Source organism: Triturus cristatus, chromosome 1_1 (assembly GCF_964204655.1).
Source record: "Triturus cristatus chromosome 1_1, aTriCri1.1, whole genome shotgun sequence".
Classification (NCBI taxonomy): domain Eukaryota; kingdom Metazoa; phylum Chordata; class Amphibia; order Caudata; family Salamandridae; genus Triturus; species Triturus cristatus.
Genome location: NC_140579.1, coordinates 81,739,731 through 81,758,913, shown reverse-complemented (window position 1 = coordinate 81,758,913; position 19,183 = coordinate 81,739,731). Strand labels below are relative to the sequence as shown.

The 19,183-nt window shown below is 47.6% G+C and overlaps 1 protein-coding gene across 3 annotated transcripts in view; it reads left to right on the top strand.

Annotated features, from left to right (window-relative positions):
• Positions 1–19,183, top strand: part of LOC146869511 (phosphoenolpyruvate carboxykinase [GTP], mitochondrial-like) — a 212,844-nt gene that overhangs the window by 4,088 nt on the left and 189,573 nt on the right. Inside the window, exon 2 of one of the 3 annotated variants that reach the window (XM_085603450.1) lies at positions 14,906–15,036. The exons of the other annotated variants lie outside the window; for them this stretch is intronic. Coding sequence (XP_085459576.1) covers positions 15,032–15,036 — 5 coding nt within the window. The 5' untranslated portion in view covers positions 14,906–15,031. The remainder of the gene's footprint in view (positions 1–14,905; positions 15,037–19,183) is intronic. 3 annotated transcript variants of the gene reach the window in all.

Sequence of the window (19,183 nt, the reverse complement as noted above, 5' to 3'; positions counted from 1 at the left end):
TGTTGCAAGGTACTGAAGCGACAAGACTGTAGTATCCTTAAATGAGACTCAACCCAAATAAAGATGAAATTGCTGAGTTCTTTATTTCAGCCCCCCGCATACAGGAAAAGCACCTCCAGCGCGGACAGTCTCCGTAGCAGAACTGTCTTAAGAAAGAATCTAACAATACAATACATTCTACAATCTAGAAAAGTGTGACTCGTCTTAAAGCAACATACTACACAATCCCCCTTCTTAAAGGAAACAAAACAACCACAACAACAAAAAAACAACAAAAAAAATTATCTAAATAAAATCAACTACAATCAAAGATTTCTAAAGATTTTGTTTTTTTAACAATTCTACCACTAGATGTTTTTACGATGTTTTCATTACAAGATAACTATGGTGTAACAGAATTCTGAACATCATGTGGCTTGTGTCACCCAGGGGAGAATTGACATCTGATGAAACCTCAGGTAAGGAAACACTTTTTGGAGAGACAATACAATCATGTGAATCCTCAAGATTAACATCAGAAGATATTCTTGGAATAGTAGAACAATCAGAAGTTACACTTTCATCATTTGAATTAGAATTATCAATATGTTGTGAGAAATCACATGTATCTAACAACCAAAAATTCTTGCATTTATTACATTCTTCTGTTTCAGAATTATATGAAACTGGTGCAAGACGACTACAATGCCAAACTTCACCATTTTGAAGTAAAGCAGTGTTGTTCATAACCTTGACTTCTAGTTTAGTTTCACTAAACTTGCTTTCGGTTTTTGAAACTCTCTTAGCATTTTTAACTCTAACCCATTGACCTCTATGTAAGTTAACCTGTTTGGTGCCATGTTTCAAATCATAATAGGTTTTGTTTTTCATCTGAGATTCTTTAATATTCTCTCTCACAATAGGTATGTCGCAAGAAACTATTCCACTTTTATTTAACCAACCAGGATTGATTTTTGAATGTGGAATTCTGCCTCTCATTAAAGAAAAAGGACTTTTACTAGTAGTACCATGGATAGTACTTCTATATGCCCAAAGGAGTTTTTTAAATTCTTCTTCCCAAGATAGGTTACTTTTGTTAGCAAGTTGGATAACTCCTTTAATACTACGGTTGGCTCTCTCAACAATACCATTACCGCTTGGGTGATACAATGCCGTGAATCTCTGTTGAATCCCAGAAGCATTTAAATAGTTTTTCATTTCAAGGGATTTAAATTGTACTCCATTGTCAGATAGAATGTACTTAGGGAAACCTTCCCTTAATAAAATATCATCTAAAAATGTTATTACCGTTTTAGTATTGATGATATCTACAACACACATTTCTAACCATCTTGAAAAAGTATCAATGAGTACCAAAATGTATTTCTGGGAACTATCTTGCCAACAAATTGGTCCCATACAGTCAATGGCAACAACTTCCCAGGGAAAATTAGGGCAACCAGGAGAAGCTAAAGGTGGATTGGATGTTTTAAGCGTTTTATCAGAAATCTCACACTTCACACATGATCTCACACATCTTTCTACATCTAAATCAATCCTAGGCCACCAATATAATTCTTTCAGACGTAGTTTGGTGCGTGTAATTCCTGAATGTCCTTCATGACATAGATCAACTATTTTATTCCTTGAGTTTTTTGGTGGTACAATTTTATCACCACGTAAAACCAGTGTATCAGAAAGACTTAGTTCATTCTGAACTTTCCAAAAACCTCTCAATTCATCATTGACAAATTTTTTATCAATTCCATTCCATCCCTTCATAATTAATTGTTTGAGGACAAGTAATATTTGATCAGAGTTCTCTGCTTCGAGCCATTCTTCTTTGCTAACACTACTTTGAGTCCTATTTGATGATATGTGAGCTACTGAAAAAATCATTCCAAGAATTCATGTCGAGCTCAACCAATGGTAAAGACATACGACTTAGAAAATCTGCAGTAAAGTTTTTGACACCAGGCATATATTGAACTTCATACATGAAGTCCTGTAGTCTCCTGGATAATCTAGCAATTCTGGCTGTGGCATTGGTCAAACCATCAGTGGTCAGTAATTTAGTCAATGGTTTATGGTTGCATCGTAAGATAAATTTCCTTCCCCAAAGAAATTTCCTAAAATGTTCTAGAGCCCATACACAAGCTAGGGTCTCCCTTTCTACAACAGAGTAACGTTCCTCAGTAGGAGTGAGAGAACGTGATGCGAAAGCAATAATGACTTCTTTGTTGTTCTCATCTAATTGTGTCAGTACGCTACCTAACCACCTGCTCCTAGCATCAGTGGTGACAATGGTTTGTGCGCAAGGATCAAAACCTTGAAGACTAGGTGCTTGCGCAATGGCTGTTTTTATTTCCTCAAATGATTTTTGTCAAGAAGCACACCAAATAAACTGTGCCTTGTTTTTAAGTAGGGATCACATTACACAAGTTTTCTCTGAGAACTTGTCCACAAATTTTGAGTAAAATTCTGCAAGTCCTAAGAAAGATCTAAGATCCTCTTTCGATTTGGGTGGAGGAGCATCTTTAATGGCACTTACCAGGCTGGTTTTGGGTCTAATACCTAAGGCACTGACTTCATGACCCAGATATGTCACGTTATTTTCTGCAAATTTACATTTGAAAGTTCAACTTCTTTGTCTTGTAAGATGCCCATAACTTTCCTTAAACGTTCATCATTAATTTTTTTGTTAGGACCCATTATAAGAATATCATCTTGGAAGATTATTATACCTTGCATATCACCAAATAATTCATGCATGAGCCTTTGAAATACCGCAGCTGCGGACGCTAACCCGAATGGCATGCGGCGAAACTGGTAACAACCAAAAGGAGTACAGAAAGGTGTGAGATGTTTACTCAAAGGATGTAAAGATATTTGGTGATATGCACACGATAAATCAATCGTTGAGAACCATTTTGCACCTTTGGTTAATGAAAGCATTTCATTGATTCTCGGGAGAAGAAATTGATCAATGATTATATTTTCATTCAAATACCTTAAGTCTATGCACATGCGAATTTTCCCATTAGCGCGTATGGCAATAACAATCGGGGAAATCCAATCAGGATAATTTTTTAAGTTCTGCTTTTACCTCCTCTCGAACAATTAGTAGAATGTGACGTACTTTATGAATTTTGGAAATTGCATTGGGTCTGACTAAAATTTTATGTGTAAAACCCTCAAGATTCCCAATGCTGCCACTAAAAACGTTTGGAATTTTTTTTTTTTGACCTTTGTAAACCAACTTTATTAGTTGTTCCAATAGAAATAAGTACAATTGATTAAATTAAACTGTATAGAGCAAAATAAAAATGTAAAAAGTCCAATTTGATCTTAGGGTCTGTTGACCTACTAAATCAAATACATAAGAAGGGCGACCAGATGCTGGAGGAATAAACCGAATACCAATTACTGAATCCAGTGTTGGGTTATAAACGTACATTTACAGGGGTGATTGCAAGCTGGTTTACCTTGGATAGCTATCAAATTTTTAAAACATTTTTTTTTTAATTATTATTATTAAATGGTGATGCAACCATAATACATACAATACACAAACAAATCAGCATATACAAAATGCACGACCAGAAGACACAGATATACAGAAAAGCAGGAAGGCACTGGGGCATGTCCACAGTTATTAGTAGTTTTCCCTGGATTTTGCAGTCACATGAACCGGGACATTCTGCGGGATACAGTCTGCACACCATTTAGTCCTCCCCCAAACACAATACATATCTTTGCGTAGTCTCTATTTTCACATTTTTCTTCAGATGTGTAATTTCAGTGGCCCTAAATATATATTATATGGCATATTGCCGGAATCAGTTCATTCCCATAGCTTACCACCCACCGTTACTGCCGTTCGAGGAGGCACCATCAGCTCCCCGGATTCCGCATCAATTCCCAGTCACAGGGGGGTGATTCTACTATCGCTGTTATCAGGTCCGTCAGGGGGGACCCACCAACTCGAGCCTTTTCAGGTCAGTCGCCCAGTGCGTCCGCGCCATGTCATGAGGGATCTTGCATTCCGCTCGTATCGTGCGATACATGCTGGACACCAGGTATCCAGGATTTACACTCTGTAGCATCTGGTGTAGTGGCTTCAGTATCTCTGGCTCCCGCGGAAAGCTCGGGAGAATGGCCTGCATGCCCTGCCGCAATCTTACATACAGAAACATTTCCAGGGGAGTGTGTTGTGCGTCCCCAAAGAACTGAGCGGACGTGCAAAATTTACCACTACTAAACCGGTCTCCCCAGGTTCGTCTGCCCACTCGAGTGCATAATTGTCTGAAACTTGTCTCCTGCAACAGCGTCAGCCGGGGGTGATACGTCCGAGGCAAAGTTGGGGAATAAAGGGTCGAAACCCCCAGGGTCCTCATAACATACTGCCAGGCGTCAATAGTGCTTGTGATTGTAGTTGGTGCATTATTCCGAGGGCGAGAAGGCGCAAGTATCATTCCATCCAGGGGAATCGGGTCTGCCAGCCAGTGTTCCGCCGCCACCTGTGGCATGCATGCCGGCGGATGCACCCAGTAGTAGGCGTAATGGGCTTGGGTGCAGGCATGATATAGCTCGAAGTCCGGGATGTCAAACCCTCCATTCAGTGCAGGCCTGGGTAAGCACCTTCCACTGGACCCGCGGCCTTCTGCCCCCCCCAAACAGTCGTATAAGCTCGGAACGCAGCGTTTTAAGGAAGAAACTCCCCGGGTAGAAAGGGAGATTAAGAAATAGGTATAAAAACTGCGGCAATATCACCATCTTAATCAATGAGGCTCGTCCTGCCATTGACAGGGGCCAGGCAATCCAGCGAGTGACGTTGTCGGTGAGCCGACTCATGGCAGTGCCATAGTTTAGTCGTATCATTTCCTCCCTATCTCCTGAGATCTGGATCCCCAGATATCTCAGGTCTGTGTCACACCATTCAAGTGGGTAGTCCAGTGGGAATTTGACCACTGCCGCCGTCAAGGGAAATGCATGCGATTTTTCCCAGTTAATATGAATGCCAGACAGTTTCCCGAAGAGTATAAATTCTCGCAGCAGGGGGTTGAGGTTAGTCTGGGGGTCTCGAACATAAAGAGTCAGATCATCTGCGTACATTGATATCAATATTTGTCACAGGGGGCATCGGAGCGCTCTATCATTATGGTGCTGTCGCAGTCTGCACGCCAGGGGTTCGATCGCAAGGGCGAACAAGAGGGGGGACAGTGGGCACCCTTGTCTAGTCCCTCTTGTAACGGGAAATGCATGCGAAACGCGGCCGTTAACGAGTACCCTAGCTGTGGGCTTTCGATATAGCAGCTGGACCCAGGACACAAATCCCGGGGGGAACCCCATGCGGAGCATAATGCCAAATAGATTATCCCATTCGACGGAGTCAAACGCTTTAGTAGCGTCCAGGAACACCGCAGCCAATGGGAGCTCCGGCGATACATTCCGTAGGATCGAGCACAGCGTACGAAGATTATGAGAGGTTGCCCTCCCTGGAACGAATCCCGCCTGATCCGGCAGGACCAGTTTGCCTATGAGGAGGAGGACTCGATTCGCTATGAGCTTTGCCAATATCTTGGTGTCACAGTTAAGGAGCGATAGCTGTCTGTAGGAAGCGCAAAATTGTGGTTCCTTGCCAGGCTTTAATATTGACGTAATCAGGGCTTCACGCATGGAAGGGGGTAATGTTCCACCCTCAAGAGCCTCCTCAAAGAGTTCTTTCAATATAGGGGCCATAGTATCTACATACGTTTTATAAAATTCAGCAGGGAGTCCGTCGAGGCCCGGCGCCCTCCCAGATTTCTGCTGCATTATAGTCTCGCGGATCCCGTCTAACTCAAATGGGGCGCAGAGGAACTCTCTATGATGGTCCTCCGACCATCCCAATGCAACGTCTCCCAGGAACGTCTCGAATTCCAAGGGGTCTCTGCGCTGTGTCGCATACAATTTAGCATAATGGTCAACGAATATATCCTGCACCGTCCCCATGTCTCTGCATAGCTCCCCCCCTACGTCTGCTATTTCAAGAATATAATTGGAGAACCTAGGTTTCTGTATGGCTTCAGCTAGCGCCCTTCCCGGGCGTTCTGCCTCCCCATACCTCCGAGCCATCCAGTATTTCCCCAAGAACCTAGATTCTCTCTCAGCGGCATCTGTATATTCCGTTAGCTTGTCCCTAAATTCTGCATGTGCCCGTCCCCTGGCGTCCTGAGTCATCCGCACCTCCAGCGCCCTCAGCTCGGTTTCTAGCCTCTGGAGCTGCCCACACATATCTCGGAGCACCCCACAGCTCTTTGAAATGCACACACCCCTGATCGTGACCTTAAATGCTTCCCATATAATCTCCACCGAAGTCACGGAACCCCTATTTCTCTGGAAGAAAAGCCCAATTTCCTCCTCCAGCTCAGCATGGAACACCGCATCCAGCAGTGCTGCGGGCTGCAGCCTCCACGCCCGCTGCGCTCCCCTCCCACCCAGCAGGTCAAGCACAAGGTGTACTGGTGAGTGATCCGAGTATGTGCGCGGCAGATGGCGGACTCCTCCAATGCATGGCCCCAGTCCCCTGGATGTTAGACAGTAATCTGTCCGAGGCCATGCTTGACACAAAGTGCGTGCCCTCCATGGATTGTGGGTGCATGTGGCGCCAAGTGTCTATTAGTCTGCCTTCTTCCATGATCTCTCGCATCGTGGCCTGTGTGCGATTGTAATGGTGTGGCAGCGCCCTTGATCTGTCCATGACAGGGTTGAAGGCTACATTCAAGTCTCCGCCCCAGATGACGTGTGTGGTGCCTAGCGCCAGTATTTTGCCCCAGAGGACAGTGAAGAAGTCTGGTGTGTCCACATTTGGCTCATAGCAGCTCACTAACGTGAATGTATCAGCTCCCAGTCTCCCCCACACTATCGCATATCTTCCCTGCGGATCCATTAGTTCTCCCTGCGGCACGAAGGGCGCATGGCGCTTTACTAAAATGGCAACACCTCTGGCATAGGAGAAGTAGGAGGAGAAGAGCCTGCAAGTCGCCCATCTTCCCGCGAATGTATTACTAGTGTGTGGAGCACAGTGTGTCTCCTGCAATAGTGCAATACTGATTTTATGTCGATCTAAATAGGAGAGTATTTGTCTCTTCTTTCTAGGGTCCCCCATTCCCCTTACATTCCAGGACAGTATCCCTATACAATTGTCAGGCACCCTGCCTTCCGCTCGCTCCATTAATAGTTACAGGAACCTTCCGTATCCCAATGGGTGTGTCACGGTCTACTTCTGTACAGTTGCACATTCGTCTGTCTGAAAACATCTGAACCAATTCTAAACCATTCTTCCTATCCATCCCCCAACCCTCCTCCCACTGAAGCATCCCAACCATGCCAGTACCTCTGTTCCCTCCCCCCCCTTTCCCTTCGCAACTTAACCCCCAACAAAAACAAAGACACTTTAGCTAATTGCCGAAGAGATTCTTCAAAATGGAAAAACACTCTGAGGGATCTCCCAGATGGGGTTGTCACCAGGTGGCTCACAGGTATCACCTGCCTCCCCGGGGACTCGCAGGAACGCGCCGTACCCCGTCAGGAAGGCATGGGTGTCCGGTGTGGTCCATGGAAAGTCTTCATTACCAGAACTAGTATACTGTATGATGTGGGGAAATATTTCAACAAGTGGTGCAGGTCTGTCGCCAATGTGAGGTGCACTATTCGCTTCCGCGTTGGTTGCCATCCCACGACAGATAACACCCCTATCAATCAATCAATGTCTGAGGTGGTAGTCGATTGGGACCCCGCAGTAAGGCGTTCCCCCTTTATTTCGGCACCTTAATTGCTTCAAGAAGTCCTCAGCTTGCTGTGGTGTAGTGAAGAATGATTGTTTGCCCTGGTGGGTGATGCGGAGCCGGGCCGGGTAGAGCAGAGCATAGTCTATTTGTGCTTGCCGAAGCTTTTGTTTCACGGGGAGGAATTTTCTCCTGTTCTCCTGCACCGTAGCAGTAAAGTCCGGGTATATAGTGAAAGTGACTCCGTCATACTGAAGCTGCTTCTTCTCCCGTGCCACCCTGAGGGCCACATCCCGGTCTCTATAGTTGAGGAGACGTGCGATAACGGGCCGCGGAGGTCACCCCACCGGTGGTCTTGGGTCCAGCGATCGGTGTGCGCTCTCCACCACGAATTGAGAGGATTCTGCCCCCACTGTCGCCATGAGTAGTTTCTCTACGTACAGCTCCATCCTACCTGTATTCGTAGTTTCAGGTATTCCTAAAAGGCGGAGATTGTTGCGGCGGCTCCTCGCTTCCATGTCCTCGCTCTTAGCTGCAATGACTTTCAAGAGTTTGTCCATTTGGGTCATTGTGTGTTGCATGCGTGCAGCAGCGTCCTCCGAGTCTGAAATGCGCGTCTCCGCCTCCTTGAGCCGGTTTTCATGCCCATCTATTTTACGCACAATAGTGTCCATTCGTGTGGTCATGTCATCCATTTTGCCCACGATCAAAGCTATTCCCTGTCGTACTTCCATAAGGATAGTTTTCATGTCTACGTCAGGTTCCATCGCCAAGTCGGGGGTTTTCGTTGCCATGGGCTCGATGTCACCTTCCGAGCTCGCCTTGGGATTTTTTTTCGACTCGAACTGGAGCCGAGGCTGGTGAGGATCCGTCTTACCCATCTCTGCGGGTCACGGGTTGCCACTACTAGTACCCAGGAGAGCTCAGGCAGTGGCTCAAATCTTTCCGCCGAGCGACACGTAGATGTCCCCATCGGCCAGTGTTCGGGGCGCTGCAGCACTCGCTGTGTCTGGGGTGCCTTCCCTCTATAGATTGTCCCCAGGGGTTTTTCGTATCGTGGTCTGGTCGTGTAGTGCTCCGTCCTCCCCGTCGCAAGCGCAGTGCCACACGGCCTTGGCAGCGGTCACCCTTCACGTAAAGCCCCCGGCCAGCTAATCGCCATACTCCGCGCCGCGTTGTAGGGTGTCGCGCAATGGAGCGCCTCGTAGACCTCACTCACCATCCGTTCGAAGGGCGCTCTCCCAGCACCATGCGACAGAATGGAGACCAGGCCTCTTCAGGTATGTCGCAATGTGTCCGTTTTTAATTGCTCTGTTGTCTCCTCTCGACCTTCGCAGCTTCAATAGCAGCTCCACAAAGCCAGCTCGCACGGCCCGTCCACCCCCGACCTGCCAAGCGCCTCTGTTCCTCTAGGCCTCAGGACTTAGCCCCGTGTGGCGCCTCCAGGGTATTATGTGGGCGATGTCCTCCTGCGTCTGCCCGGTTTGTTTTCTTTTTTTTTTTTTTCACACCCTCACAGTCGATGGTCGCGCTCCCAGTCGCCGCTCCTCGCTGTGCCCACAACGTTTTAATAGCACCTGTGTCGCAGCTCCCTGGCGCTACAATAGAGTCGTATACACCTCAGCGCCGCATCCCCAGCAGCGCCGCTATCAGTCAATTCTAGGAGCTTACTTTGTCTTGGGCAGCTCTCCGTTGTCAGGGCCAGGGCTCTGCCGCCGCTACCTCTCGGGCGCCTCCGCTCCGGTCTCAGGTCGCCACCGAGGGTCGCAGCGTGCGATCTTCCCAGTCCTCCGGTGCGCTACGCGCTTTCCGCAGTCCGCCCCCACGAGTTCCCTGGACGTGTCGCTCTTTCCTGCCGCTGCAGGCGTTGTCACTCTGGCGCCACAGCGACCTGTCCGCCCCTCTATGGCCTTCTTGTGCCTTCGCAGCCGCGAGTCCCAGACCGTCGTGGCCTGCACACCTCGTGGGCGCACCGATCTCTCGTAGCTGTGTCCTGCCTAGCACGGTCTCCAGTTAGGCGGATGTCTACCTCCGGTCGGGGATGTTACCTCCTCGTATCGGCTCCTCACCCCACCGCCAGCCGCAGAACTCGCCAGATTTGTAGACCGATCAGTTCCCCATCAGTGCCATGCATTTGCAGCTCATGCCTGATCAGGAAGGAGGATTAATGGACGGATTATTCCACCGGACTGCGGGATCTTCACCCAAGGGCAGCCATTCCGCAAGTGCGCCACCTAGCGCCAACTTTTGGAAATTCTTCCAAAATCCATTTCTTTGTGTTCTCTGCTTCACACATGACTAACACTTGCTCAGGACTTTTGGGCTTCAAAATAATATCAAGAGAACGTTGGTCTTTCCAACCTAAAACTGAAGGCCCATCTTGGGCTACATACAATTTACACAATGCCCTTCTACCCTTGAACTCGAATATTAAAGATCTAAAGCCAAGCATATCAATTTTTTGTCCAGTGAAGCTTTCTGGGTTCACATCAGTTGGTTGTAACTGTGGGCCAATAGTGTTAACAAATTTATTATCCCACACTGATTTAGCGATGATGGTGAACGGAGATCCAGAGTCCGCTGCAACCTGTAAAATTATGCCACCAAAAGAAATCATACATAAGGGCTTATTGCTATCATTGCTTGTAATATTGACCACAACATGCTTAGTTACACCACTGGAAACCTTCGAGTTCTCTAAAGAGTCTTCATCTTCATTGTTATCTGATAAATCAGAATTGCTGTTCGTAATACAAGTTACATGTGATTTTTTTTTATAACGTTTCCTCCTACAAACTTTGGAAAAATTTCCAATAATTCCACATACTGAACATTTCGTAGATTTGGCAGGGAATTTTTCAAATCTTGCTGTATGAGAAGTACTCCCACATCTGTAACATACAAAGCCAGACTGATAAAGATTTTCTTCTTTTTTAGAGTTAGAGATTTGATGTGGTTTCCAATTATTGTTTTGATAAGATCTAGGTTGCTTGTAAGTAAGACCTTTGTCTTTCCTGGTGTCAGTAATTTTATTGACAGTCACTGTTTCACTTGAAGGAGAAACTGCTTTAGCACATCTTTCTGATAATTCTGCTTTTTTAACTAACGTAATTAGATCTTTAAGACTAGCATCACCTTCAATCCAAAGTTTGTCCTGGATACTCTTATTTTTGGTGCACATAACTATTTGGTCTCTTATCATGTCGTCATGCAAAGAACCAAATTTGCACTTTATGGCAAGACTCTTTAAAGCAGAGACATAATCCTCAATCGATTCGTTAGTCTCTTGTTTACGTTTATAAAACGTGCGTCTGGATACTGCTGCACAAACAATAGGTGAATAATGGTCATCTAGGTCAGCTATGGCGCATCTGAAGACGTCAACATCACCACTTCTTTCATTTTTCTGCATTTGGTTATAAACTCAGGTCCTAAACAATGCATTAACATTCTTTTTTTTTCTTTCAGGAGACATAACACTACCATTATCCTCAAGAGTAGCAAAATAATTAATGAAATATTCTTGCTCCGGCTCCGTCATGAGCGGGGAAGGGGTTAATATAATAGAAATATGTAAAACAAATCTTACTGTAGAATAGAGTGAAAACGGTCGATTTTCAGTTTCAGGGAGCGGGAGGCGCCAGTGAATCTTGCAGGTGAGGGTGCTTGGTGGGAGGCGTGGGAGGTGGGAGACAGGGGGGGACGGAAGAAGGCCTGTAGGTCAGTAGGTGTAGGTGAAGGGTCGGTGAGGGAGGTGGGAGCGCCGTTGAAGGGGGTAGACGTGGCGGGGAATGGAGACGGTTCATGGGGGCTGGTTTGCAGACGGACAAGGTGGGGGAGACAGAGGGGAAGGACGAGGTGGGAGAGAAGCACAAGAAGAAGTTGCCATACCTGGGCCTGGCGATGCCCTTGGGGTCACACTTATCGACGAGGACGAGGATTTGGAAGCACGAATATGTAGATGTGTTCAAATTGTTGCACAGGGAGATACAGGCCAAGGAGGGTTCGAAGGAAGAGGAGTGGGAATTGACAAGGAGGCCTCGGGTGCCGGTGAATATGGAGAATTGGACGTCGGCCTTTTTGATCTATGCGAGCATATATTGTGAAAAGCACCAGGACAGGGCTATCGCGTTATTGAAGTATATGGATATTATACGCAAAGCGCAGATGCACTTTGGGGGGTTCGCTTGGCTCAGCTACGACGAGGAGTTTAGGGCCCGAATCAGTCTTAATCCCGATAAACCCTGGGGGGGAGGTGGACCAGGAGTTGTGGGTACAATGGATGTCTTCCACGCAGTCGTCCGCTTCTACGCACATGGCTAGTGGGCTTCCGGTGACGTATCGTTTTTTTCAGTCTCGTCCCGCCCAAACCGGGGCGGGGGGGCAAAGTGGTGTCGGGAGGACAGGCCTCCACTTCGGCGGCATCAGGACAGTCAAGTAAGAGTGGGGGAGCTACCACAGGGGCATGTTGGAACTTTAACAAGGGTTTCTGCACCCGCCATCCGTGTAAATTCAAACACGAGTGTTCTAAGTGTAGGGGACGTCACCCGGTCACACAATGTTTCACACTGGCTACTCCCTCTGAGCAGTGGCGGATTGCCAAAGGAAGGGGACAGGCTGGGCCAAAGGGCTCCTACGCCGGTTAAGGTGGAGGCCATGGGTCCATGGCTCTCCCGATACCCTGACAGGGAGGCTGCGCGGAAGCTTTACTGGGGGTTTGCAGAGGGTTTTCGAGTGGGTTATCAGGGTCCTCGGGAGCAGAGATGGGCAGAGAATTTGCGGTCGGCAAAGGAATTGCCGGGGGTGGTGGAGGCCAAGTTGCGAAAGGAAAATCTGGAGGGTAGAATTGCCGGCCCGTTTGACACGTGGCCAATGCCTGAGCTCATCATATCTCCATTGGGGGTAGTACCTAAAAAGGAGCAAGGGGAGTTTCATCTGATTCACCACCTGTCATGGCCGGAGGGGTCGTCTGTGAATGATTTTATCGCGGTGGAGGATTCCAGGGTACTGTACGCGTCGGTGGATGCTGCGATTGATCTGGTGAGGGCCTATGGCAGGGGGGCGGAATTGGCTAACTGTGACATTAAATCTGCGTTTCGCCTCCTTCCCATTCATCCGGCGGATTTTCCATTGCTGGGTATGCAGTTTGGGGGGGGCGATTTTTGTGGATAAGGTTTTGCCGATGGGCTGTGATGTATCCTGTGCGTTGTTCGAAACATTCAGTTCTTTCTTGCAGTGGGCCTTCACAGACAGATCGGGACACCGGCTGGTGTCCCACTATTTGGATGACTTCTTGTTTGTTGGGCGCGGTCAGTCGGGAGAGTGTGGGGAGGCTTTGCGGCAATTTCAGCGACTGGCCGGTGACTTTGGGGTTCCATTGGCGCCGGAAAAGACGGCTGGGCCTAGCTGTTGTCTGTCATTTTTGGGTATCGAATTGGACTCCGTGGCATGGGCGGCGCGTTTGCCCCAGCAGAAGTCGGGGGAGATGCAGGAATTCTTGCTACAGGTGGTGGCACAGCGGAAGATTGACTTGAGATCGCTGCAACGGCTGTTGGGTTTGTTGAACTTCGCTTGTCGCGTGGTGCGGGCTGGCAGGACTTTTTGTAGACGGTTGGGCATGGCCATGTCCGGGGCGGTGCTTCCCCATCACAGAGTGCGGATTTCCATGGGCGTTCGGGCGGATTTGCGGATCTGGAACGTTTTTCTGAGCGAGTTCAACGGGGTGTCTTTGGATTTTGTGGACGACAATATGGTGTGGCAAGTGCAGATTTTTTCGGATGCGGCTGGAGCACAAGGTTTTGGCATTTTCTGGGACGGGAGGTGGTGTGCGGAGCAGTGGCAGGCACATTGGTTGACACAGGGCAGGAGTATTGCATTTTTGGAGTTCTTTCCGTTGCTGGTCGCGCTGCAGATGTGGGGGTTGGAGTTTCAGAACAGATCGGTATTGTTCCACGTGGACAACAGGACGGTGGTGGACCTGGTGAACAATCAGAAGGCAAGGGATCTGCGGGTGCTGCGCTTACTGCGAAGTTTTATGCTGCTGTGTCTGCGTTTCAATGTGCTGTTTCACGCGAAACATGTGCCGGGCGCTAGCAATGACATTGCGGATGCATTGTCTCATTCGCAGTGGCAGCGCTTCAGGAGGTTGGCGCCAGGAGCAGAGGCTTGCAAGACCGAGGTGCCGGAGGGTATCTGGAGCTCAGGGGAGTGAGAGTAGTGGAGCTGGTTGAGAAGTCTATTGCTGATTCCACAAGGCGAGCGTATCGATTGGCTTGGGCTGAGTTTGGAGCGTTTTTGGGGTGGTCAAAGGAAACTTGGCGCAGGACGGCTGTGAGGAAGGGGTGATGAGGTTTGTGTTGGACTGTATGGACAGGGGTTTGTCGCATGTTACGATTGCGGGAAAGTTAGCGGGTATTTCCTTCTATGGCATGGTGTATTTGGGTTTTGATCCAGCGAGTTGTTGAGTAGGATGTTGGGGTAGGGTGAGGGGGGGAGTTGGGGGGGCAGCTTTGCGGGAGGCTATCACGTTTGATTTGTTGGTAGAGATATTTGCAGAATTGAGGCTCTGTTGTTATGATGCGGCCGAGCTGGCTGTGTTTCGTTTGTGCATGACATGGATGTTTTTTGGGGCGTTCAGGGTTTCTGAGTTGTTGGGGGCGAGAGGTGCGCCTGGCAAGCGATTTGAGGACGTGCGAGTGGACGAGGCACGGCTGGGTATTTGGTTGGGGCGGACAAAAACAGATCAGGCAGGGAGGGGGAAATGGGTGTGGTTGTGCGAGTCGGGTGGGGCGTGGGCTTCTCCGGTGCAAGAATGGAGAGCGTTTTGCAGGCAGGCGGGTAGGAGAGAGGGGGAGATTTTTTGTCACGCCTCGGGAAAGAGGGTCACAGCGTTTCAGCTGCTGGCAGTGTTACGTATGGCAGTAAAGCGCCCAGGCAGGGACCCGGCTTTGTATGGGACGCACTCCTTTCGGATTGGCGCGGCGACTGCGGCAGCTCGGCTGGGGTGGTCCTGGGAGAAGATCAGGCAGATTGGTAGGTGGAGGTCGCGTTGTTGCGAGCGGTATGTGCGAAAGTAGGGCTGTTGAGCGCGAAGGGGCGTGAGGGCAGCTGGAGCGGTGGGGCTCTGTTTCGTGTTCTAATTTCTTTTCTCTCCGTAGGTTGCGTGGGGGGTCCGGGAGCCAAGACGGTTACCTGGATCGTTGGACATTCCTTTGTGCATTGGGCCTCCAAATATTCGGACAGGCAGGTGTACGGTCGTAGCCTTGGCCTGCGAAGCAGTCATCATGAGGTACATTGGTGGGGCAAGAGTGGGATGCGCTGGGGTGAACTGCTGCCCTGGCTGACAAAGTTTCACAGAGGGGATGCCCGGACATGCTCGTTATCCATCTGGGGGAAAATGATCTGGTGAAACAATCAGGGGTGTCGTTGCTTCACTTGATGCAAAGGGACTTGGAGGCTATGAGACGCAATCTGGCTGGCGCCTGCATTGTATGGACTGAGTTCATCCCACGGCGGATCTGGAGGGGGGCATTGAAGCCTGCAGCTGTGGATCGAGCAAGGAGGAAGTTGAATAGGGCAATGCGGGTCTTTTGTGAGAACACTGGAATCAAAGTGATTGCGCACACGGGGCTGCGGCTCGAAGAGCCCCTGCTTTTTAGGGACAACGGAGTGTACCTTTCGCACATGGGCAATGCGTATTATATGATGGAGTTGAGGGATGTCATCAGCGCGTTATGGAATGAGTCCATTTGGTGCCGGAGAGAGTGAGGACGAAAGGTGCCCTGGAATGGGGTGGGACAGGTAACCGCCCTCCGGGGGTTCCCTGGTTGGCAGATTTGGGGGGGGAGTCCATGACGGGCATACTCACCCTTCCGGGGAGGGGCAAACTGGTGCAAGGTGGGGGTGCGTCATACCGGATTACGATGGATGGAGATGATGGAGGAGGTTGGAAGAGAAGTGAGGAAGCGAATGGGATAAGTGAGGAGGTTGCTGTGTGATGCGGGACTGAGTATTTGGATTATGGGAGAGAATGGAAAGATGAGAGATATGTCGTTGGGGGGTTTGTTTAGTGTTTGGTTATGGTTGTCCAACCCTGTCCTAATAAATGGCCTTTTACGCTAACAACTTGCGTGGAGTGGTTATTGGGGCGACGTGCCACCGCAGCCCCAGGTTTGTGCGCCTGTAGCACTCCCTCTTCTAAGGTTAGAGTGTAAACTATAGAGGGTTGGTTTCTGGAAACGCAAGCCTTAAGATGCTGACTGAGAAGTGCCATGCTATAACGATGGCCTCATTTTGGGCCTCAAATGAGCATTTCGGTGCGACTGCTGAGTTTTTAACTGGTCACGAAGGCTGTGGGCGAGGCCCTGGGCTTCATGCCTTAAGTTCTGGGTCCACCAATGCTCATTAGGACACACCAGCACTTATGTATTGTTACTGTCAATCATATGTAGCCAATGCAGTTCTGTTGCATTCTTCGAGCGATATCCGGAAGAACCGGTCCCTGAAGTGGTACACGCCTTTTTATGGCATCGATTCTTGGAAGTCTTGTAAAAACAAGGAGAGGGGCTCAATAACATCCAAAGGAACAGAGCACCAAAATATACTGTGAAGTAAAAGATTTTCCCTTTGGACTGTCACACATAAATAATAGAGGCACTGCTAAGGTGTCCTATCAAGGAAAGATATCACTTGTAAGAGTGTCTACCAAGCCCAAATAAGTGGCCATACGGGGTTCGAAACTCCCTAATAATATACAAAAAAAGAACCAAAGAATGAAAATCGACCTTTCCAATAGAGTGTCATAAGGGTGATCCAATACACAGCAATGTAATAAACAAGATGCATACGTAGAGTGAATTTAATTAATCAATACATGCTTTATTAAAACAAATTTAAAAGAAAAGGCGCAACATAGATACAAAAAAAATAAATCATTACACAAAAAATTCTTTTTATAAAAAAACACTTATTTCATAAAAGAATATATACACGATTCTTGGAAAACATGATCATCCTCTGCTTAGGTGAAACCTGGTAGCGTGCAACTTAGTCAGTTGTGCCAAGGACAAACTTACAAGTAACAGGGCCGGGCTTAAGGCAGAACCACAAGTTATAAGGGCAGTTCACCCCATAGATCAAGGGTGCAATGAAACTAACCAGTCACACAAAACGTAATTCCCCTCGTCAGCAACGGTTTTTTAAAACGTGTTACTATTTGACAACAACTTTTTGTGGGTTTTTTTTTATAGAAGACAAACCTAATAAAACAGGTCTTATATCAGAGCGACAACACTTGCTGTTACAGCACAGGGCGGTGCATGTTTACAGATCTGCTGACAGCACCGTGGTGGGCCATGTGAACAGAATAATAACCGAGCCCGCTGTCTACAGCTTGCTCAAGCGCACAGGTAGGGTAGGACTGTCACTTAATGTAGTAGTAGTAGTAGTAATGCGCTGTATAAATGCTAAACAAAATACAATGTATGGGGAACCACACGCACTTATCTTTGAAAAAAGTATGCTTTTTTCCATGACTGTCTCATTTGTCTCTTGTCTTTCTGGTATTGTACACAATAAACTTACCTCTCATGGAGTGACACAATTATGTGTCAAGTTACCAGAGAGCGCTTTGACATCGCCACTGAATTTCTTGGGAAAGTAAATAAATCCGATTTTTTAAATACAATTTTGGAACTTCTTTGGGGCTGAATTTCTCAATATAACATCTCGTTGGGCTATTAAAGGACGCCAATTGCATACTTCTACTTAGAAGGGTTGTGTTCCTTAAAGAATTGGCTCCGCACCCTCCACTGTATTACTCGCCTCAATAAGATGATCAATGTGTTGGTTGTTTATATTTAAATCGTTTTTAAACATAAATGAAAGTAAGGCTACAAATAGAACTTTGAAGACAGACTAAACGTCCTCATTTAATCAGAGTGATTACATCAGCACACTTTATTCCAGGTCGGACCAAATATATACTTTTTTCCATCACCATATGCCCCCTCACGGGCAGCATATGGCGCCCTCCCATCCCAGTCCGGGTTGTATGGGAAGAGAAGGAAGTGGCAGCAACCAAACAGACTTGTGTGTAACCCAGTCTGCAGAAACCTGTAACTCCACCTGCAGCCTTAGAAGACGGCGATGGCATATTAAATGTAAGGAGAGATGCTGTCGGACAACTAGGAACCCCTGCCATCCCACTGCACCCAGCAATATTAACAGGCAGACCCCACTGCTTTCATATGTGGAAAAAATGCCACTTGCCCTCAGAAACCACCTGCAGTCTCGCAGGATGCCATAGCGATTACTCCGCGCCTGTGGCAATCAAGCCTTTCTTAATTCTCTGTAGTTGATGGCGCCATCTCACGGAGGCCCTGCTGTAGTCTGAGCACTTAAGCATCCTCTCACGGGGGAAGTATATCTTCCCACCCTGTTGAAGCGCTCCCAGGATCATCTCCTTCTCTGCCGCAGTTCTCTACTCGACAATGAGTCTTTCTTAGCACCTCCCCTTTCACTGTCTTGGTTGATGGTCCTAGGCTGTGCTGATGGTCACTTGGGAGGATACAACCGGCAAGAGAACCTGTTCTTGTCTTTTTAGGGAGGTATAGCTATGGTCTGTGCCCCTTGCAACTCTAGGAGGACTCCCTAGGTTGCTTCGAAGTTCAACTTGTTGTGCCCTGGTTCCAGGCAGCCATCTGGGGGCTGTGAGAAGTTGGCCTGGCATATGCTGTCCTCTAGTTATAGGGGACACCTTGCACCAGTCCAATTCGACTCTTATTGATGATAGGTTAAAGACAACCTTTAAAGAAAGCTATCCTAGTGGTAGCTGTGGAGAGCAGCCTTCAGGCTAAGTCTTGAAGGAGTGTTAAGCTTATTGTTTTACCATAGATAGCCTCTTCAATAACCAAATGAAAGAGTAGTCCACACAGGTGTATATATATAAAATATATGTATTTATTCTAAGCAGAATCCCACTAGTCACTTTATGAGGCTGGAGGTAAAGTTACAATTCAAACAAGCATTGATAGTTACAATAAATAGCACTGGAATCATTGGGCCCCAGGGGGGGACCAAACCATATATTAAACAAGCATTTACAATGCAATGGTCTCGGCATTGGTAAAGTTAGAGCTATTGGCATTGCTCATGATATTATTTTTGTTTATGTTTTTGTTTTTAAAACATTTAAAGAAACGGCATTGTCATGAGCAATGCCAATAGCTCTAACTTTAACAATGCCGAGACCGTTGCATTGTAAATGCTTGTTAATGTTGCCCTTGTACTTTTTCTGTGCTTTATTGCTTAGTGTTTTCAAAAGGCGGCGTGCCTATTATGTTGCTCGCCGTTCCCCAGCCTTATGTTCCGTTGCCGTTCGTGTTTCTATACTTAATGAAGCAACGGTAGCAGTTGATCATATTATCCTACCCCTT